Source organism: Malaclemys terrapin, chromosome 17, assembly GCF_027887155.1.
Source record: "Malaclemys terrapin pileata isolate rMalTer1 chromosome 17, rMalTer1.hap1, whole genome shotgun sequence".
In the NCBI taxonomy this organism is placed as follows: Eukaryota; Metazoa; Chordata; order Testudines; family Emydidae; genus Malaclemys; species Malaclemys terrapin.
In genome coordinates this window covers 26,013,649-26,036,973 of record NC_071521.1, presented here as the reverse complement: position 1 = coordinate 26,036,973, position 23,325 = coordinate 26,013,649, and the positions used below count along the sequence as shown (strand labels likewise).

The 23,325-nt window shown below is 47.8% G+C and overlaps 1 protein-coding gene across 5 annotated transcripts in view; it reads right to left on the bottom strand.

Annotated features, from left to right (window-relative positions):
- Window positions 1-23,325, bottom strand: part of LRSAM1 (leucine rich repeat and sterile alpha motif containing 1) — a 62,690-nt gene that overhangs the window by 30,503 nt on the left and 8,862 nt on the right. For all 5 annotated transcript variants that reach the window (XM_054007583.1, XM_054007582.1, XM_054007585.1 and 2 more), the window contains exons 4-9: window positions 22,357-22,401; window positions 18,905-18,982; window positions 18,107-18,175; window positions 12,959-13,043; window positions 5,266-5,387; window positions 4,752-4,842 (exon numbers count right to left, since the gene is read on the bottom strand). In XM_054007583.1, the coding sequence (XP_053863558.1) occupies window positions 4,752-4,842; window positions 5,266-5,387; window positions 12,959-13,043; window positions 18,107-18,175; window positions 18,905-18,982; window positions 22,357-22,401 (490 nt within the window). The remainder of the gene's footprint in view (window positions 1-4,751; window positions 4,843-5,265; window positions 5,388-12,958; window positions 13,044-18,106; window positions 18,176-18,904; window positions 18,983-22,356; window positions 22,402-23,325) is intronic.

Here is a 23,325-nt window from a genome sequence, read left to right as displayed (position 1 = left end):
TGCTCCAGTGCTGGCCTCCCCGGATGGGGAGAAACTCTTTTATCTGTACCCTTTGGTATCTGACACCACCATTGGTTGTGCATTAACACAGGAGTATGGAGCAAAGGACCGACCTGTGGCCTTTGCCTCTCGACTTTTGAGTGCTGTGGAACTGAAGTATGGATGGTGTGAAAAGGTGCTGTTGTGCACCTACTGGGGGGTAGGAAAATTCAAATACCTCACGGGAATGCAGAAAGTAATAGTCTGATCTCATCATGACCCCCTGTGGCTGTTAAACATGCATACTATCTTACAGGAACAAGTGAGTGGGCAGCGTATTGCCAAATGGTTGCTGGCTCTACAGGCAGAAAACATTAAAGCAGAAGTGTTAAAGGAACCCATAGTTTGGGTAGCTGGATTACCAGGCACAACCCACCTCACAACGTGCTAAGGGAAAAATTAATGAGACAAGCCCCCAGGGGACCTTGGGAAAGGATACAAATTGATTACACAGGACCCCTACCACCAGATCACAGGAAAAAACGGTTCATGTTGGTGGTAGTGGATGCTTTCAGCAGGTGGGTGGAAGCTTTCCCCACAAAGTATCAAACTGCTCGGGTAACTGCTGAAATACTGGTAAATGACTATTCACTCGCTGGGGGGTCCCAAAAGTGATTGACTTAGATCAAGGAGCTGCTTTCCAGTCATATCTGTTAGGGAAGCTATCAGCCCTCACTGGAATCACACAATTGTTCCATATTGCTTATCACCCACAGGCTGCGGGGCAGGTGGAACGCATAAATCGCACCATTAAAAGTGAGCTAAGAAAGGGAGTGAAAATGGAAGGAAAAAACTGGTCACAGTTACTGCCCTTTGTCTTAATGAAAATAAGGGCCCGAGAATCAAAGGGCACAGGATTTTCTCCATATGAGGCTCTCATGGGAAGGCCCATGGAACAGTGGAAAAATCTACTTACCCCAGTACCTGGGGAAGTCACTACACACGGTTTAACACAAGAATGGATTTTAACTCTAATCGACCATGTAAAACAGGTACAGCAGACAGTGGCCTGCCAAGACAAGCAAGGAGCAGCAAAAGTCAAAGCATGGTATGACCTGCCCAGGGAGCATGATTTACCCATGGTGGGAGATCTAGTGATATACAAGATTCCAAGTCAACACCATCCATTCCCATCTCCTAAATGAAAGGGCCCCTATCTTGTCCTTGACCAATTAGGGCCCAGTCTGCTATTATTGGGTACAGAGAATGGAGGATGGGAGTGGGCTCACTGCACGCAAATAAAAAGGCATAAACAGGGGATTGGGAAAGGGGACGTGTAAATTTTATGTGTGTATTACAGGTTAATTCGAAAAGGATGAAAATTTGCTGGCCCTGGATGGAACAATTACTAACTAGTGCTAACCACAATTGCCACATTTACAAATTCTATTCAGATCCCACAATGTGAAGTGTCAAAAGGAGGAAACACATGAACGGTTACACATGCAACCTGTGGTAATAAAGCTAATGAAGACTATAAGAATCTCCCCCATAGAAAGATGTGCCACTAATACTCCAACAGGAATTTAGCAGTGTCGGTACATGGTTTATGGATTAGATGGGGGAATCCCAACCCAGTGGAGAATATCAAATTTATCAGGAAATATTGCATGGTACTCCCTGGGTGCTGCCATGATTAATGATAGTGGGAAACACAGTTACCCAGCTATGTGGTTTGTTACAGAGGGTCCAAAGAATATAACCCTCTGGTCTCCTGAAGCAAATGAACCCTCTGGGGAAAATAGGGCCCCACATTTAGGGTGCGATGTTACCATATGTAACCACAATGGTATTTCCATGGAAAATAATCCCCAAAGGTGTGATTGTTATGTACATATTACATTGGGCGTAAAATCCCCTTTGGGACGCTGGGTGTATAATGAGTTAACCATTTTACAGAATGTAACCCTATAGGTAATATGGATGCCAAGTTGGAAGAATCCAAATTTAAAGTGGCCACAGACTGGAGCCGAGAATATTCCCCAACGAGCAAATGTGTGGGAGCACTTTTTAACGTGTCCTTTCACTCTATTACACGGGGACTGTGGGCAGCGGGGAACACTATGCTGGGTACATGGAATCTGGGGGACGAGTGGGTAACCAAACAATTAGTAAGCCAAAATGTAAAATTTCAACAACAAATTAATGAATTAATGGCACAGCAACAATCGGCAGTTGCCACAGGGTGGAGAACAGCAGTAGAGGTAAACCTGCAGTTAACTCATTGGGCAGGGGATCTGGTGACATGGGTGGGGGATGGTTTCAGAAGATTAACACGGGGAGAAGTGTGTGTAGGTATTCAAAATGCTCAGTTAGTAATGTTAATGGATATTATGAGAGATGCTTGGTCAAAACAATGGCCTTCGGTATTAAATATTTATCCACTATTGCAAAAACATACCCATCTACCTGGAAAATAACATCCTCCACCTGTGGGGAGAGTTCTTGTGTAATTGTTACTATGATACCATGGGAAAAGAAATGCAAATAAGGTGGTCCCTTTAAACCCTATGGGAGTAACTAGGGAAGGGGGAGCACGTTGGGAGCCATTAGGAAATAGGTGTGTGTGGGGGGGTGGAATGGGGTAAACTGGACTGTCATCACATTAAGCAGTTGTATATCCAGAGGAGGAATATGGATGTGCCCCTCTCCTATGACTATGGAGAGCAGGATCAATGGCCTATTGCAAAAGGGGGGCATTTAGGGGTAATGTATATGGGGTATGGGGTATTCTGTTGGCACTGTATGCAATCCTGCAATGTAACACTAGGAGGCAAAATCCTTCCAGTATATGACCAAATTATGAACTTCTATACACTGCCACCTGGACTATGGTGCACCAATGCATCAGTGGACTTAATCGTTGTAAACAATCAAACCAGCACCCACTACCCCATGCCGTACCAAGTAGTTGAACTGGTTTGGACAATACCAAATTTCAGTGTGAATATTCAATGGGCACACAATATGGACAAAGGTACACGAAGATTACAAGAGCAACTTGCTGCAAGCGCCAACAGTTGGACACACTTACAATACACACTACAGGATGGCGCTGACAAAATTTTAACCCTATCAAAGGAGGAGAAACAATGTTTTTGGTGGTGGCCAGGATGTTGGACCATACTGCAGTGGTCAGGACTCTCGGTGTTGCTGTGGATTATCATAGCAGCTGGTGTATTGTTAACTGTATTTGTGTTACGTTGTATATGGAAACAATTAAAGGGGGCACAACCTCCTAGTGAACAGCCACTAATTATAACCTATACATAATGTAGTAAGCCCTCCCCCTCAGTGTACTAGACAACCCGGACCCAACCTTCTCGGGCCCAATATAATGGGAAGTCTGGAACACTAATTGGAATAGATGTAGTATGCCTGTACGAGAGAAGGTGCAGGGCACTGTACTACACAAGGGGCAGTGGGACAAAAGGAGCATCGACACCTTCCACCTTGATGCCTGGCCCTATCAGGAAATGTGTCGCCATATGTCCTATGCTTTTCCAGGGATACCTGGGCAGGAGGATCCCAAAAGAAAAAAGGAAAAAAAAAAAGGGGGTGGAGTGTTAGGATATAGATATTCAGGCCTGTCTGTAAAGGCCTATACTTTAAGAATTTAGGTGTATTCTTATCATTTAGCTAGTTATAGAGGTATAAAAGAAAGAATCAAAATCACTTTCTGTACGTGTAAGAGCCTTCTCTCACTGTAACAGTCTGAGGCCTGGTTCTTAGGCTAAGACCTTCGGCTAAGCAGCAGAAGCAGCCATAAACTGGGAAATGTATGGTCACATCCTCACATTCCAAACTAGTCACATGGAAATAAGGTGCTATTGGGCTGTTAGGAATACAATCCTGTTCTGATATTCCTATCATCTCCAGAGAAAGGAAAGAGCCTAGAAGATATAAAAGGAAACTTAGGTTGATAGTTTTCTGTCTGGTAAGAACTCACTTATCAATAGACACAGCTGGAAAACGCTTATGTCTGTATAGATGTAGTTGTGAAATCCTCCCTTCTGTATTGTTTTGTATGTTTATTTGCATGGTCTCTGTCTGGTTCTGTAATTGTTTCTGTCTGCTGTATAATTAATTTTGCTGGGTGTAAACTAATTAAGATAGTGGGATATAATTGGTTAGCTAATCATGTTTTAATATGTTAGGATTGGTTAGGTAAATTTTAGTGGAATGATTGGTTAAGGTATAGCTAAAAATATTACTATATCAATTAGGGGCAAACAGGAAGTAAGTTGGAATTCGAAAATAAGGAAAAAGGAACTTGGATTTAAGCTTGCTGGAAGTTCACCCTAATAAACATCGAATTGTTTGCACCTTTGGACTTTGGGTATTGTTGCTCTCTGTTCATGCGAGAAGGACAGGCGAAGTGTGAGAGTGAAGGAATAAGCTCTCTAACAGTCATCAATTTCAAAAAGCCAGTAAGAAGTCAATACCCAGCCCGTAGCTCATACTCTGGCTGTCTGCCAGCTACGGCTTCCATGCTGTCTAATGTATCTGTCACATGAGCAAAAACACCAATCAAGAGCTCCCTGAGGTACCAGGTACAGCTCATGAAGTACCAACTGCCTTTGGAACATCACACCTTCACAGACACATTCCTGGAACTCGGGGCAAGACCCGATTGGTATTTAGCTGCAGGTACGCTGTGCAGCAGACCCTTGACCTTTTACCCCCATCTACAGGCTGCTCCCCTTGCTTACCTTTGCACAGGAACTGCTGGACAGACTCTGTGCCAGCACTGCAAACATCATATGGCGGGTAGGTCATGGACGAAGCATCCAGCGTCAGAGTCTCCAAAACAAAGAGCACACAGAGCTCCAGCTTTCATTCACAATCTAACAACCCAGACAGAGTCCCACTGGCTCAAAGCCAGGGGGTCAAAGCAGCAGAAAAGGACAGTTTCACCCTAGAGATTGATCTGCCAGACTTTCATTGCACCTCACCATAACTGAATGGCAAAATGCTTCTGCACTAGCAGGCATCACCTGCAGCCAGCGTGATCTCACATGCACTGTGCATAGAGGATGCCATTCTGTAGAGAAAAAATGGAATCATCCGCACAGTAGGGTGTGTTCCAGCTCCGCTGCAACTGTGTTTGTCACCAGGGACAAGTAACTGAGTCACCATATCCGGGGTCCTCTCACTGCCTCGGGGACCCTTGCAGTTGCCTGGATTATGGCCTAACGCTGCCATTTGTATGTAGGGGTTGCATACCTCCAGCGTGCGGATGTGAGCCAGCGCCTGGGGCAATTCCTGCAGCAGGTTCTCACTGACATCAAGGGTGCGCAAGCTGCGCAGGTCACCCAGGGTAGAAGGCAGTTCCTTCAGCTTATTACCTAGGGAGAAAAGGGACGCTGATTAGTCCACCCCCAAAATCAACCCTCCAGAGAATTCACTCCTTTGAATTGCAAGCCCCTCAGCTGCCAGCTAGTTTGGTATTTTCAATACACTGACTTGAGATTACACTAGTCTGTGAATAAAAATCACTTTGTCCCTACATTATGTACCATACATGAGGGGATCTCAAAACTTGGTGCAAGCTCAGCACATTTTAACACAGAGACCAATGTAGATGCCTCCCTCATAGTCAAGATCGCTCGCCAGCAATGCCACATAACATCCCTGAGGTCACTACAGCAGTTGCTTCCCTGGGAAGGTCACAGTGGGACACAGCCAGCTGGAAGCCAACACCATGTGACCAGCCAGCCCCTTACAAAAGATATAGGGAAGGTGGTCCCTGGCCTAAGAGGTTGACTAGCTACAATCCAGAACAAAAATGTACCAGGTTAAGGACTCAGTGGATTGAGTGTGAGGGGCTTTGCGGAGAGGCAGGGTTTGACCCCTAAGCAGAGGGAAGGGACTCCAGGCTTAAGGGGCAACATGAAAGGAACAAAAGTGAAAGTGGGAGAAAAACGCACAAAGGGAATTCAGGAGGCAGGAGGGGAGCTGGAGGAAGGGGTGGAGCTGGTCAGGGCCTGGCAGGGGAGGAGTAGAACAGGGCACTGGAAGGGAGTGGAAGACAATTGAGGGATTCCAAGAGGAGAAGTGCCCAGGGCTGAGCAGCTAGGAGAGAGGGATTTTGGCAGCAGTGTCCAGATTGGAGAGGATGGGTGCGGGGGGCAGGGCAGTGAGAATGTCACCGTATGGATAAGAGCAGGGGAGAGGCTGGGGCATAGAGACTGTGGACAGCCACAAATGACAAGACTTGCCAACAGCCATGATGGGGGCGAGGAGCCTAATGTGACAGCGAGGGCACATGGGGAACAGATGGGGAGGAAGCCAGGAGCAGGCACAAATGCCCCCAGCCCCTGACAGAGGTATTAACATTTAAAGGGACAGTACACATAGAAAAGTTAGCCTTTCCAAACAGCTAAACTGCTGTTCTTGGTCATTTGAGTGAAAACAGCTCTGCCAGCTACCTAGTTCAGAGTGAGACCTAGTCTTTGAGCTTGTGGGACCTCTTGGTTCCAGACTGTTTATTAAACTACACAAACTGTACACACACTCTGGTATGGTTAATGCTTTGTTAGATGCCTTAGCTGGCCACAGCCAGCAAGGTCATCAGGGCCTATCCTGACAGCCCCAGCCTGAGGCTTACCAAATCAGCTATTCCTAAGCACTACAATGTGCTGGGCAGTTCAGCACGCACAGAACCTCCTTCCTTAGTCACATTAGGATCTGTGGGCAGCGATTGATCCAGCAGGGGTCGATTTATTGCGTCTAGATGTGATAAATCGACCGCTGAGCGCTCGCCCGTCGACTCCGGTACTCCACCAGAACGAGAAGCACAAGCGGAGTCGATAGGAGAGCGTCAGCTGTCAACTTACCGCAGTGAAGACACCACGGTAAGTAGATCTAAGTACGTCGACTTCAGCTACGCTATTCACATAGCTGAAGTTGCATATCTTAGATCGACCCCACACAGTAGTGTAGACAAGCCCTTACTGAGACTTTGAGTCAGTGGGTACATCTCTGCAAAGGGTGAGGGTCTCAGAGTCCAGGCTCCAGCCCGAGTGGGAACATCTACACTGCTAGCTTTAGCCCTGCAGTATCAGCCTGAGTCAGTGGACCCAGGCGCTGAGACTTGCTGCTGTGGGGTTTTTTTGCAGTGTAGATGTACCTTAAGAGAACTACACGCGGTGCTGGAACATCTTAACTCCACTGCAAAGACATGGGATGGGAGGGAAGGATACTGATTATTGGCCTGTGCATCTAAGGGGAAAGAGGCCAGGGTTTCAGCTGAACACAGCAATTACTTAAGCTCCCACACACTCCAGTCCAATCCCTGCTTCACAATGTTCCCTTTATCAGAGTGTTCTCGTGGGTTCTCCTAAGCCTGTGCTGCTCTTTAGGGACATTGGCCCACTGTGGCCAAAGCAGAGATACAGGCCTGGCGAATCCAGGAGGATTATTTGGCTGCTGAGTTCTGGTGGGCCTACCTTAAAGCTTGGCTAGCGCAAGTTATTTCCAGGCAGCTACTTCTGCTTGTTACAACACCTGACCTACCCCTCTGCTGCTGCCCACCTCTCTCATTACCTTGCTGCTATACATAGTGTCAGAGACAGGTTTTCTGAGAGATTTCTGTATTTATAGCCCCTCACTTCTCTTGTTGCCAGAAATTAGTCTCACAGCACAGAGTCTAGCTCTTCCCATCCCCCACAACACCACACCAAAAGCATTGTCACAACTAAACTAAAATGGGGGTATTTCAATAGCCTACAGCAGATCTGTCAATCCTACCCTTTCTACCAGCCTAGCAGAAAACTGAACCAACCTAGCGCCTGGTTCAGAGCAGGGGGATTTCATAGGAGATCACGGAGCAAGAGGTGCATCAGCGTGTTTGAGAAACAACCCCAGCACTCAAATATTTAAGAGTCATCTTCTGTTTGCCTGACTTCTCCTGTCATGTCCATCATCTGTATTAAGAGTCGCTACATGCGCTCCCAAAACATAGCACTAAGGCCTGGTCTACACTACTACTTTAATTCGGATTTAGCAGCGTTAAATCGAATTAACCCTGCACCCGTCCACACAACGAAGCCATTTAATTAGAAATAAAGGGCTCTTTAAATCGATTTCTGTACTGCACCCCGACGAGCGGAGTAGCGCCAAAATCAATTTTATCATTTCGAATTAGGGTTAGTGTGGCCACAATTCGATGGTATTGGCCTCCGGGAGCTATCCCACAGTGCACCATTGTGACCGCTCTGGACAGCAATCTGAACTCGGATGCACTGGCCAGGTAGACAGGAAAAGCCCCGCGAACATCTGAATTTCATTTCCTGTTTGCCCAGTGTGGAGAGCACAGGTGACCACAGATAGCTCTTCAGCACAGGAAACCATGCAGGCCGATAATCGAAAAAGAGCACCAGCATGGACCGTGCGGGAGGTACTGGATCTGATCGCTATATGGGGAGAGGATTCAGTGCTAGCAGAACTTTGTTCAAAAAGACGAAATGCAAAAACTTTTGAAAAAATCTCCAAGGGCATGATGGAGAAAGACCACAATAGGGACTCAGATCAGTGCCGCGTGAAAGTCAAGGAGCTCAGACAAGCCTATCAAAAAACAAAGGAGGCAAATGGTCGCTCCGGGTCAGAGCCGCGGACATGCCGCTTCTACGACGAGCTGCATGCAGTTCTAGGGGGAGCCGCCACCACTACCCCACCTGTGACCGTGGATTCCGAGGCGGGGATAATCTCATCAGCTACATCTGAGGATTCTGCGGACGGGGAAGAGGAGGAGGAGGAGGACGAGCTTGCAGAGAGCACCCAGCACTCCGTTCTCCCCAACAGCCAGGATCTTTTTCTCACCCTGACTGAAGTACCCTCCCAACCCAGTATCCAAGACCACGACCCCATGGAAGGGACCTCAGGTGAGTTTACCTTTTAAAATATAAAACTTGTTTTAAAAGCAAGGGTTTTCAATGATTACTTTGCCCTGAGAATTTGGGATGCATTTGCAGCCAGTACAGCTACTGGAAAAGTCTGTTAACGTGTCTGGGGATGGAGCGGAAATCCTCCAGGGACATCTCCATGAAGCTCTCCTGGAGGTACTCCAAAAGCCTTGCCACAAAGTTTCTGGGCAGTGCAGCCTTATTCCATCCTCCATGGTAGGACACTTGACCGCACCATGCTTGCAGCAAGTAATCTGGTATCACTGCATGACAAAGCCTGGCAGCGTATGGCCCCGGTGTTTGCTGGCATTCAAGCAACATCCGTTCTTTATCTTGCTGTGTAATCCTCAGGAGAGTGATATCGCTCATGGTAGCCTGGTTGAAATACGGGAATTTAATTAAGGGGACAGAGGTGGCAGTTCCTACTGGGCTGTTTGCTTGTGGCTGAAAAGAAATCCTTCCCTGCAGTTAGCCAAGCGCAGGGGGGGGGGGGGGAATTGGCCCAGAGCTTTTCGCGTTTGGCTAGCAGGGATCTTCCCTGATACCAGCCACGTGGTGGGGGGAGGGATAAAGCAATCATCCAGAGAATTGGATGCGGGGGGGTGGTTAGTTTGTTTTCTGCTGCTGAATGTTAACAGGAAAACCAACGGGCTTTGCTTGGTATGTGGGAAAGGAGGGCGCAGAAGCCGAAAGACAATGGCTTACCATGGCCGCATGCAAGCCGAATTCTGTTGCCCGGACCTGCGTCTGTGATCTCTAGCAGCAAAGCCACAGGCACTCAATATTAAGAGGCAAAATGCAACCTTGCACAGAAATCACATGTGCTGTGTAATGTGAATAGTGTTGATCACCGTGAAAGAGTATAAGCATTGTTCTGCAAAAAGTATCTTTTAAAAAAATTCTCTCCTTTTTTCCCTCCCTCCAGCAGCTGCAAATTCTTCAAGCCTCCCTCCTCCGTCCCGAAGGCTATCACAGATAAGGCGTCGGAAAAAGAAGACGCGAGACGAGGCGTTCGCAGAATTCATGGAATCCACCCGCAGTGACAGAGCTCATCTGAATGAGTGGAAGGACACGGTTTCAAAGTATAGGAAAGAAGCCAGTGAACGTGAGGACAGGAGGGACCAACGTGAGGACAGGAGAGACGCTCGAGATGAGAGGTGGCGGCAGGAAGATCAGAGGAGGCAGGATGCAACGCTGGGGCTGCTGCGTGAGCAAACAGACATGCTCCGGCGTCTGGTGGAGCTTCAGGAACGGCAGCAGGACAACAGAGTGCCGCTACAGCCCCTGTATAACCTCCCTTCCCCCTCACCATGTTCCATAGCCTCCTCACCCAGACGTGTAAGAACGCGGGGAGGAGGCTCTGTACACCTTCCCATTCCACACCAGTGGACAGCCCAAGCAAAAGGCTGTCATTTTTTTAACCTTTTTTTAGTGGCCTTTTCCTTCCCACCGATCCTCCTCCCAAACCCCACCCGGGTTCCCTCCCTCTTTTTATAATCTATTAATAAAGAATAAATGATTTTTAAACGATAGTGACTTTATTTGGTTTGAAAGCAAGCTGGGGGAAGGGAGAGGGTGGGTTCCTTACAGAGAATGAGTCAATAAAGGGGCGGGTTTTCATGAAGGAAAAACAAACAGATATGTCACACTGTAGCCTGGCCAGTCATGAAACTGGTTTTCAAAGCTTCTCTGATGCACAGCGCTTCCTGGTGTGCTCTTCTAATCGCCCTGGTGTCTGGCTGCGCGTAATCAGCAGCCAGGCGATTTGCCTCAGCCTCCCACCCCGCCATAAAGGTCTCCCCCTTACTTTCACAGAGATTGTGGAGCACACAGCAAGCAGAAATAACAATGGGGAGATTGGTTTGGCTGAGGTCTGAGCGAGTCAGTAACGATCGCCAGCGACCTTTTAAACGGCCAAATGTACATTCTACCACCATTCTGCACTTACTCAGCCTGTAGTTGAACAGCTCCTGACTCCTGTCCAGGCTGCCTGGATATGGCTTCATGAGCCATGGCATTAAGGGGTAGGCTGGGTCCCCAAGAATAACTATTGGCATTTCAACATCCCCAAAGGTTATTTTCTGGTCCGGAAAGTAAGCCCCTTGCTGCAGCCCTTTAAACAGAGTAGTGTTCCTGAAGACGCGAGCGTCATGAACCCTTCCCGCCCAGCCCACGTTGATGTTGGTGAAACGTCCCTTGTGATCCACAAGTGCTTGCAGCACCATTGAAAAGTACCCCTTGCGGTTTATGTACTGGGTACCCTGGTGCTCCGGTGCCAAGATATGGATATGGGTTCCATCTATCACTCCACCACAGTTAGGGAATCCCATTGCAGCAAAGCCATCCATTATGACCTGCACATTTCCCAGAGTCACTACCTTTCGTAGCAGCACCTGAGTGATTGCTTTGGCTACTTGCATCACAGCAGCCCCCACAGTAGATTTGCCCACTCCAAATTGATTCCCGACTGACCGGTAGCTGTCTGGCGTTGCAAGCTTCCACAGGGCTATCGCCACTCACTTCTCAACTGTGAGGGCTGCTCTCATCTTGGTATTCTGGCGTTTCAGGGCAGGGGACAGCAAGTCACAAAGTTCCATGAAAGTGCCCTTACGCATGCGAAAGTTCCGCAGCCACTGGGAATCATCCCACACCTGCAACACTATGCGGTCCCACCAGTCTGTGCTTGTTTCCCTTGCCCAGAATCGGCGTTCCATGGATAGAACCTGCCCCATTAACAACATGATCTCCAAAGCACCGGGGCCCGCGGTTTGACAGAATTCTGTGTCCGTGTCCATGTCCTCATCACGCTTGTCGCTGCGCTGCCGCCGCCGCTGCCTCTTCGCCTCGTTTTTCTGGTCCTGGCTCAGCATAAACTCCACAAGAACGCGCGAGGTGTTTACAATGTTCATGACTGCTGTCTTGAGCTGAGTGGGCTCCATGCTTGCCGTGATATGGAGTCTGCAGTGTTCACCCAGGAAAAAAGGCGCGAAATGGTTGTCTCCCGTCCGTTGCTTTCATGCAGGGAGGGAGGGAGGGGTGAGGCTGTACCCAGAACCACCTGCGACAATGTTTTTTGTCCCATCAGGCACTGGGATCTCAACCCAGAATTCCAATGGGCGGGGGAGACTGCGGGAACTATGGGATAACTATGGGATAGCTACCCACAGTGCAACGCTCCAGAAATCGACGCTAGCCCCGGAACATGGATGCACACCGCCGAATTAATGTGCTTAGTGTGGCCGCATACATTCGACTTTATACAATCTGTTTCCCAAATTCAAATTATATAAATTCGGATTAATCCCGGAGTGTAGACATACCCTAAGTAGAGAAGAGTTTTGTGCCTGAATTTACGCAAAGGAAATTTCCACACAAAAACTTTGTTAACAAAGGGTTGAGGTGTCAGTGGGCTTTGTACATCAGTAACAAGCCCACAAAATAGAGGAAATGACCGGTTAAGTTGGCATGTGATCTACACCTCCCCTCCCTGAGAGATCACTAGTATCCCACCCAGCATACACAGCATTCCCACTCCCCTGCCCTCTAGTCCTCTTCTTCCGGCCTAGCACCACTGGCATCTGCAGAGACAAAGTCACCAGGCAGAAAGAGATTACTTTGGTTCTCTGACTGTATTTCCCTCCACGGATGCAGGCTGCCCTGCTCTCCTCCCCTCTATGCTTGGGAGATTCAAGGGATGTATAATCTAAATCAGGTGCCCAAAGTGCAGCCATAGGGCGAAATATAGACTGGGGAGCTCTAAAATGCAGTTGTCCATTGCTCTCTCCCTATAACTACTGGTCTGAGCAGGCACAGGACCATTATTTTGAATTGCTGGAGAGCTTGAACAAGCAACATTTTCTGATCATCTAACGAGGAAGATACAAGGACAAGCAAGAACCATGGGTGTGAGAGTTCAATATGGTTTTAAAACATGTAAATTACATGCAAATTAAGAGTTGGGAAGTTGTTATTGATGCTCTTCTGGTGGCCAGCCTTAGAAAAGTTTGCCATACCTTTCACATTGAGGGTCTGGAGTTGGGCGAGGTCCCCTATAGACCATGGAAGAGATTTTAAGAGATTCCTTTCAATGTTTAGGACCTAGGATATTAAGAGAGAGAAGATATTCAAGCGATTCATTCTGTAAGCCTCAGAACCTCTGCTTGCTTATGCTGTGTCTGAGTGCCCACGAGCCCAATGGGTTTAAGAACAACTGTTCGGGTAACAAAGCTCTTGGAAAGAGCCATTGGCCAATCACTCAGGGAGACTTGGGAGTCTGCAGCTGACCAGAAGACAAGAGCACAGTTTTGGCCTAGCTGGGAAGAGCTGTTCTTGGAAGCTCCCACTGAGTCACTTTAAGAGGATTTGTCAATTTGCAGTCCCTAAGGCCATGTCTACATGGACAGCATTGTAGTGGTGCAACTGTACCGATATAGCTGCACCGCTGCAGCGCATCTGGTGAAGACATTCTATGCCGACGGGAGAGAGCTCCGCGAGCATCATAAGCTATATTGGTAAGAGAAGTTCTCTCACTGACATAGTGCTGTGCATACAAACACTTATGTTGGTGTAACTTATGTCGCTCGGAGGTGTGTGGAATATTCACACCGTGGAGCAACATACATTTTGCCGACGCACAGGCTGTAGTGTAGACATGGCCTAAGGGTCTGGCTTTGCTAGTAAGAGACCCTGCAGAGCTGTCCTTTAGGAGCAAGACCCAGAGCATGTCCATTTACTCAGAACAATGGTGATCCCCATTCATTGGTGAAAGTAGAACACAGAACTGAGTCCAGGTGCAGCAGGTGGAAAACAGACTGACCTTCTGCCATGGCTAAATGCCCACCTTTTCCCTTTGTTTGCACAGAAAAATAATCCAGATATGATCAGATGAGTGCTATATACTGCCACATAGGCTGAGGACCCAGTAACCCATAACAGTCCATGGCTGTCCCAGACTCCTCGGAGTTACTCTTGGGGGAATTCTGTGCTAGCTGTTTTGGTTCCACAGTGGCCTCTGCTGGGCAAAGACAGAACTGCAGTACTTCTGGGACAGAAATGTATTTTCTGCTGAAAAAAAAAAAATCAGCAGGACACATGACTTCTGCATACGCATAATAGAGCAGAATTCCCTGAAGAGTATTAGGGTCAAGGACAGGGGTAGTCAATTTTTTTGTGTCAAGGTCTACATTTCTTGGCCAGGGTACAGTCAAGGTCCAGACTTCAGAGAAACATTTTTCACACCACAAGTGCCCCTGTTCAACACATACAATGCTGTGTAATACACCCTGGGCCTATATTGCTAGTGCACTGTATAACCTAAAAATAACCTCCAGGAAAGATGTAATAAATTAGATCTGAGACTTTGAGAAAATACATCGATAAAATGTCAGATGCAAATATTAGCATTAAAACATTTTCAGACAATTGTTTTAAGTGTGAATTTGTTTTGAGTTTACAAGGAGTATTAACTTTGGTTTGTCAAATAAAATTATTGTAGGCATATAACCCCGCCGATTACCCCGTGACGTTGTGCAGTCTATATGGTTTTATAAAAATATAGTAATGAGTGAATATTAACTGGAATATGCTTCATGAAAAAGGTCTCTTGTAAGGTATCATTACAAAGCTTATAATCTACTGAGTGTGATCGTCCTATTTGTATAAATGTACCACTCTTGTATCTGGGACTAGAAATATGAAATATAACTCATGAGGGCCTATTGTAATTATGCAAAGTATGGGCCATTAATCGTGGTTTGGAATCTTAGTGGCTCCAATCAACCAGGACAATTGACTGAGGCTCTGTTTGCTAGCAAGCCTTTCAGTGAGTCAGGCTGGGAGGAATGAAGGCTTGGGGTCTTACCGTGACATGTGATCATGTCACATGAACTGGAATCCATCTTTAACCTGGTGCTTTTCCAGTGAGGGGAGGTGGAAACCCAGAGAGAGACAAAGGATTCCCGCCTTATGCAAAAGATATATAAAGGGGTGGAAGAGAAGAAAGAGAGAGAGCCATCATGAAGAATCCCCTAGCTACCGCCTGAGCTGGAACAAGAGCTGTACCAGGGGAAAGAATTGTGCCTGGGCCTGGAAGGTGTCCAGTCTGAGGAAAAAACTTACTGAAGCATCTCTGAGGGTGAGATTATCTGTATTCAGTTTGATTAGACATAGATTTGCGCATTTTATTTTATTTTGCTTGGTGACTTCCTTTGTTCTGTCTGTTACTACCTGGAACCACTTAAATCCTACTTTCTGTATTTAATAAAATCACTTTTTACTTATTAATTAACTCATAGTATGTATTAATACCTGGGGGAGCAAACAACTGTGCATATCCTCTATCAGTGTTATAGAGGGTAAACAATTTATGAGTTTACCCTGCATAAGCTTTATACGGGGTAAAACGGATTTATTTGGGTTTAGACCCCATTGGGAGTTGGGCATCTGAGTGTTAAAGACAGGAACACTTCTGTTAGCTGCTTTCAGGTAAACCTGCAGCTTTGGGGCAAGTAATTCAGACCCTGGGTCTGTGTTGGAGCAGACGGGAATGTCTCTATAATGTCTGGCTCAGCAAGACAGGCTGCTGGAGTCCTGAGCTAGCAGGGAAAACAGGAGCAGAGGTAGTCTTGGCACATCAGGTGGAAGCTCCCAGGGGGTTTCTGTGATCCAACCCGTCACACTCCCCACCAGCTCCTCTCCCCTTACTGCCCCCAACTGACCACACCCAGCTTAGGGTTACCATATTTCAAGTTCCCAAAAAGAAGACATTGACAGAAGGGGAGGGGAAGCTGGGGGTACAGTTGGGGGGTGCTGGAGGGAATATTTGGGGCAATGAGGGAGGAGTGTGTGTACTGGGAGGGGGTAACTGGGGGTGCTGGAGGGGTGTGTACTAAGAGGGGATATTTAGGGGTGCAGGAGGGGTGGGTGCACTGGGAGGGAGAATTTGGGGGTGCTGGAGGAGTTACGTGGTGGGGTCTGTGTACTGGGAGAGGATTTGGGGGGTGCTGAAGGGAGTATTTGTGGGGGTACAAGAGGGCTGCGTGTATTGGGAGGGGGCATTTGGGAGTGTTGGAGGGGGGGTGTATACTGGGAGATGGCATTTGAGGGGTGCTGGAAGGAGTTCCTGGGGGGTTCTGGAGGGTCTGTGTACTGGGAGGGGGCTTTTGCGGGGTGCTGGAGGAAGTATTTGGGGAGTGCTGGAAGGGGCACCTGGGGCCTCACTCTCAAGGTGGGGGGCAGTGTTGCTCCATGCCATGGTGTCAGGGTGGCTGGTGCAGGCCTGGGACCCAGTGCCAGCCCATCAGTCAGCGCTTCCCTGCCTCTCCCCTTCTCCAGGGTGGGGAGCTGGGGCCTGGCTCTGAGGCCCCGTGGTGGGGCAGGTGATCTGGCTGAGAGATGCATGGCAGCTGCGCTGACCTGGTGGGCTGGGTGACCCAGCTCCCCACAAGTCCCCAGATTGCCCACCAGGTCCCTGCCCAGAGAGGCTCCCACTGCCCCACTCACTGAGCCCAGATGCCAGTGCCTGCTCATTCACCCATATGGCCCACTCGCTCCATCCCTGTGCTGCTGCCAGCTGGTGGAGGATGGAGCTGGTGAGGCTGCAGCTGCACCAAGCAGCCGCCTGGAGACACAATGTGCCCAGCAGCCTGGCCCAGCCACCCACCCCTCCCCATGGATCCTGCCCTGCTTGGCTTCAGCCAATTTGACTTTTACAGTCCACTCAAAAGTGTCTGGATTTGGCCCATGGTCTGCCTATTGACTACCCCTGGTCTAGGGGCATGAAACCCAGCTGAACCCTCTACCAAAGCTGGTGTAATCAGAATGAATTTTGTTGGTTTATTCATATTTTATATGGCATCTCGCAATAATGGAACTAAGTCCACATACCAGGCAGAGGGACCTAAAGATCAGCTAGTAACTTCCAAGAGGGCCAGTCTATCATCGTTAGCATCTAAAGATTAATTAGCCATTGCTTAGTCTATTTTTCAGGAGACACTGCAACCATTATTCCCTGCCTGGGACTACTGTGGAATCTCAGTGTTTACTAGGGGGTGGCTCTTATCTAGCCCCCCAGTCAAAGCATGGAAAAAAGTCCCATCCCCCCTCAGACTGGCAGATGCTGATTTATTTCTTCCCCATCTGGAACATATTTCCCAGCCTCCATTGCTAGAGCACCAACTTCCCAACAGAAGGGCAGAGCATACAACCCAATCAGAGCATGCGGCTGAGGTCTCAGTTAGTTTGTTCACATAACGGTCCAATCCTGCCCTACCCACGGAGACCATCTCCCTCCTCCACAATGCACAGCTTCTCATGGTCTATGGAACAGGGCTCCCAAAGTCACTGCTGAGGGCAGGTCTCTCACAGGCTGCACAGGACATGTGCCCCCTCCATATTATGTACAATACACACATACTTTAAGTCTTGTAATGCTCTTCCTCATTTCTCAGGAGACAAGATCCCTATGCTCCAGTGGGTTCTCATAGTGGAATGTCCGGTAACTTCCTAGAGCAATGCCCTCTGCAGCAAGAGCGCAGAGCAGGAGGGGAGGACTAGTCTCTTTCTTCAGTGGCAACTGGTCATCAGAGTTACAATAGGCACTCCGGGACTGTCTCTCCCAACACATTCATTGGCGGGGAGGGATAACTCAGTGGTTTGAGCATTGGCCTGCTAAACCCAGGGTTGTGAGTTCAATCCTTGAAGGGGCCATTTAGGGATCTGGTGCAAAAATCTGTCTGGGGATTGGCCCTGCTTTGAGCAGGGGGTTGGACTAGATGATCTCCTGAGGTCCCTTCCAACCCTGATCTTCTATGATTCTCTATGAATAGGAGCTGCAGAACCTGAGTATTTCAGAAAGGCAATAGGACTGGAAACTTCTGCTTCTGGCACATGGTTGGTGACCTGGTTTGCTAGCCGTTGCCCTAGCCTGAAGGCCAATTATAGCAGAGTGGTGTAAACTGGCACCAAGAAATGTGAAGCGTCTGCTATGCCCCATACTGCCATTTTCACTGCGATTAGCCTGGCTCTTGGGGAAAGTGATAAGGATCCAAGCCACTGACAACTATCATTTAAAATACTAGTTAGCTATTTAATAGCAATACAAATCAACCATGCTGAAGAGATCCTAAAGCAGGCACCCAGGACACAACCCACAAACCCTTTACCTGGAGATATGTCAGCTGGCCAATATCATCAGGAAGCGATGTCAGCTGGTTGTCATGGAGATCTAAAACCTAGGACAGGAGGAGAAGATTCCATCTCAACCAAGCTTGTGGTGAGGTGTCACATTATAAGCACGAAAGGAGAGCAGTTACCCAGCAGTGAAAGTCAGTCTGCCAGGCTGCAACTTTCAAAGGGTCCTAAGAACATCAGGCATCCATTTCCTATTGACTTCCAATAGGAGTTGGGCACCTTACCCCCATCAGTGATCCATTGTTCTCCATGTCCAGCAAAGGAAGGACAAGAAGTAACCTGGACTCAGGTTGGACCAAGGGAGACTTAGGTTAGATATTAAGAAAAGCTTTCTAACTCTACAGATAGTTCAGCACTGGAACAGGTCAACCAGCTTGTGGGGAATCCCTGTCACTGGAGGCTTTTAAGAACAGGTTGGACCAAAAGCTGTGAGGGATGGGCTAGGTTTACTTGGTCCCGCCTCAGTGCAGGGGGCTGGACTTGATGAACTCTCCCGATCCCGTCCAGCCTTGCATTTCTATGGCTAAGAAAAACCCAGCCTCTGCAAACAAATGGATTCACGGTAGTGCCAGCGACAATAGCTCAACAACCACCAGATGGTAAAAACTTCCTGCCACTGCCTCCCGGGGATGAAACTGAAGAGATGAGCTCAGTGAAGAAGCCTTTGCACCTTGCTGCCAGTCCCTAGAGGCGAGAATCAGTTTGATGGGTAGGGGGTTTATTTGGTTTACTCTGCAGAACAGAGACACTGTTACAGGGTCACAGGTTACCTTCACAGTTATGAGATTCAGGAGACTGCAGGACTTTGGAACCAGAGATGTTAGATTATTTGTATGAACAATCAGCACCTGAAAAGAAAAATAACATTGGAATAACATCACAGGAGATATTACAGCCTGAACAACCACATCCCCGTGGATTTCATTCTGTATTCAATTATTTTATTTCTGTAAGGGGTTCAGACCTGATTAGATTAAATATTAAATAAAATAATTATTTGCATGAGTGGAACTGGCTGCCACAGGAGACCAGAGTCAGATATCACAGCTGGATTTAAACAGGGTCTGGATAATTTTCTGATCAATAATACTTGAGGTCATGCCAGCTAAGACAGCAGGAGATTTGATTCATTCTAAGTTAACTCCTGTAGGGGTTCAGCAAGAATTCCTACACATTCTCCTGTGAAACAGAGGCCCATTAGTGGTTCACTACTCTCTGATAGCAACTCCTATCAGGCTTGACAAACTCACTACACCTAACATACTGCTATCGTAGTATTTGTCTGTAAAGAAGGTCATGTGAGGTATTACATGAAAGCTTATAGCAGCAGTCCCCAAACGGGGGACCCCAAAGCGGTCAGGAATGGAGCCGCAGGTCAGGGGGAGGGATGTGGACAGGGGTAAAGGGGCCAAGGCTGGGGCTGCAGCCAGGGGTGAGTCTGGGGCTGGGAGTGGGGCCGCAGCCCAGCTGTGGTGAGGGTGCTGAGGTTGGGGACTGGTGCGGGGTCAGGAGTGGAGCCACACCTAGGCTGGGGCCAGGGCCAAGCGTGGGGCCGGGAACGCCTGGGGGCAGGAGCAGAGCAGAGCTGGGGGCGGAGAGGGGCTGGGTGGCATTCCCTCCCTGCCCCCATGGCAGCTGGCCTGGGCCCCACAGCACCCCCCGGATGTTCCTCCATGCCCCCATGGGGAGCACGTCCCACACTTTGGGGGCCTCTGGCTTTATGGTATACTGGTTATCGTAGGCGTTGTGAGATGTATATATGGGTGGTAACTAAGAAGTTGTACGTATGTGTGTGACATTATTAATATAATCTGGGACCATATAGATCATTGTTGCAACCAAAGTCCTGTAGTGGCACCAAATCTTGTATAAAGGGGGTCAAATGAGGTGTCTAAGACAAGGATATGGTTTGCTGGTTATGATTATGCTGTCTATATGTGTGTATCAATTTTGTAGTTGAAGTTGTGAATATTGGCTCTATACTGTTTGTATTTCAAACTTATGCTATGCTTCTCGGAAACTTCCCAGACAAGTTGGTGTTAGCTCTGCCTAGCCTGCTTGATGGCCCATTAAGGACCATCAGCTATGCAACTGACCCATTGAGAGAAGGCAAATATGCCTTGCAACTCAGCAAAGTATGCAGGGACTGGCCCATGTGACTCCAGACTCCATTTTGCTGTAATTTTCCACAGTAAGGACAAAGAGATGTTCTTACACCTGGAAAAGACTATAAAAGGCTGATGCATCTCCTCCATCTTGTCTTCAATCCTGCTTCTTACCTCTGGAGGGACTTTGCTACAAACAGAAGCTCTGAACAAAGGACTGATGACCCATCCCAGCTGGGGATGTATTCCAGAGACTTGATTTTGAACCTGCAGTTTATTTCATCACTGCTACAAGCCTGAACCAAGAACTTTGCCATTACTGTATGTAATTAATTCCATTTAACCAATTCTAGCTCTCATCTCTATCTTTTTCCTTTTATGAATAAACCTTTAGATTTTAGATTCTAAAGGATTGGCAACAGCTTGATTTGTGGGTAAGATCTAATTTGTATATTGCCCTGGGTCTGGGGCTTGGTCCTTTGGGATCGAGAGAACCTTTTTTCTTTTATTGGTGTATTGGTTTTCATAACCATTTGTCCCCATAACGAGTGGCACTGGTGGTGATACTGGGAAACTGGAGTGTCTAAGGAAATTGCTTGTGTGACTTGTGGTTAGCCAGTGGGGTGAGACCAAAGTCCTCTTAGGCTTGGTCTACACTAAACCCCCAAATCGAACTAAGGTACGCAACTTCAGCTACGTAAATAACATAGCTGAAGTTCGAAGTACCTTAGTTCGAACTTACCTCGGTCCACACGCGGCAGGCAGGCTCCCCCGTCGACTCCGCGGTACTCCTCTCGCTGAGCTGGAGTACCGCAGTCGACGGCGAGCACTTCCGGGTTCGACTTATCGCGTCCAGACAAGACGCGATAAGTCGAACCCAGAAGTTCGATTGCCAGCCGCCGAACTAGCGGCTGGTATAGACGTACCCTTAGTCTGGCTGGTTTGGTTTTCCTTAGAGGTGGAAAAACCCCAGCCTTGGGCTGTAACTGCCCTGTTTAAGCAATTTGTCCTGAATTGGCACTCTCAGTTGGGTCCCACCAGAACCAGCATCGTTACAGTGTGCTACAAATGTGTTCAAACGACATGACCAGGCAGGGCTGATGAACAAGTTTGTCGCAGACAGGAATGTTGGTTTACATCAGAGACCTTGGCAGGCAGGTAAATCAAGCAATGCAAAAGCCAACATGATGGGAGCTGCATTTGCATGCAAGTCAACAGGAAAAGCCAGGCTGACCGGGGAAGCGGAGAGTATGAAATCAGCCTGGGAAAGCACTGGAGACTAAAACCACTGGGGGGTTGTCTTGTCTCTGGGGTCAAAACAATGAGTTTTGGGGAAATATAAGGAGAAGCAAAAAGACATTTTGTTATTCATGCCCCTGGCAGAGTGGAGTGATTCGTGACCATTATGGATCCTGGTTTTGACTGAAAACCAGCAAGCTCTGCAGACAGATTTTGAGGGTGAGAAAACTGCTTTAGCCAAAGGACTGTAGCCTGCTAAAGTTATGTTTAGTCTCTTAGAAGTGCGTGATATTTTTGTTTTTATTTTTAACGAATTCTGTTTCCATTACCTTTATGCAGCATCACTTAAATCTTTCTCTTTGTTAATAAATTTCTCTTGATTTTATCATAAGTACATCTCAGTGCTGTAATATTAAGCAAAGTGTGAATCCTTAGTTGAATCAAACTGGCTGGTGTGTGCAGTGTCCCTTTGGAGATAGCGAACTTGGTAATTTCTGTGAGAGTCCAGTGACAGGGGCTGGATACTGCAGGGAATGCCTTCAAGAGGGATTGGAGTGCACCTAAAGTTAACTGGCACGGTAAAGCAAGGCTAGCAGAGCTTCTGAGTAGATTGTTTGACTACAGTGATAGGGAACTGACACCACATTTAGCACCAGCAAGTCTCTCTCTCTCGCTGAGGCAGGGGAGTAACAAGATAACAGAATCCTGGGTGCCCCAAGAAAACATCACAAAACCCTCTATATATATCATTGCACAACTGGCCAAGTGCATTAAGGACAGAGATTTCACCTTCCTCTGAAGAATCATCTAAATGCCCATATACGCTACACAGGCACATCACATACTGTAATAACACTTAGTATTTAGACTTCTCTTACCTTTTTTTGCAAAACTTTACATGTTGCAAAAGCGCCATAAGGAATCTGAAATCAAGCACAAAAATAGCTCAGTATATCACAATGATACATTGCAATGTGCCATTACTTTTCTAAGCACTTCTAAAGTATCCATCCACAGGATTGAACAATCCGCTTTCATTAAAAACCCCACTGATTCTAAGATTACTGGTCTCTGTCATTAGTCAATAGCTGGTCCCCAGCACTTCACTGCACTGCTGTGAACATCAACCAGTGGCTCTGGGCAGCAACAGGGACTTCAGGCTAACAGAGAATGTGCTGCTAGGTCTGGGCAGCTGTCCAGGACTTGGGCAGCTTAACAGGCAGTGTGCAGATCCCTCAGGAGCCCAGGCACATTCTAAATGAGTCACTATACAAATGGGGATCCCAGCATGTCTTTGTAACCCCCAGCACACACCCTGGCCAAATGGGAAAGGGGAGAGGATAGATGCCTTTACATATATTGGCAACTGTACACAGGGGGCAGTCAGAAAACTGAGATCAGCGCACACTTTTAGCCAGTACCAAGCACCATGGCACATTTGGAACCACTGATGCTTTGACCTGTCTTGTTCACATGAAGGTGAAACATCAGTGGGTTTGCATCTCACAGACTATCAGGGGGCCAGAATGTGAAGATGTGTCTCGCTAAAGGGCGTGGCAATTCCTCACTCACTATTACTGTCCTCGCTTTTCAACATCTGGGTTGTTCCAAGTTTGTGGGAAGCCTAGAAGAAGACAAAGCTAGGAGAGGGGCCTTGCTTTGCAGTTAGGATTTTTCTCTCTTCTTAAAGCAGCTGGCTCTGGGAGGGGGCTCAAGGCTGGGGCTTGGGGTGCATGAGGGGGTTCGGGTTGCAGGAGGGGATATGGGGGTGCTGGCTCCGGGAGGGGGCTCAGGACTGGGGCTTGGGGTGCAGGAGGGGGCTCGGGGCTGAAGGTTGGGGTGCGGTC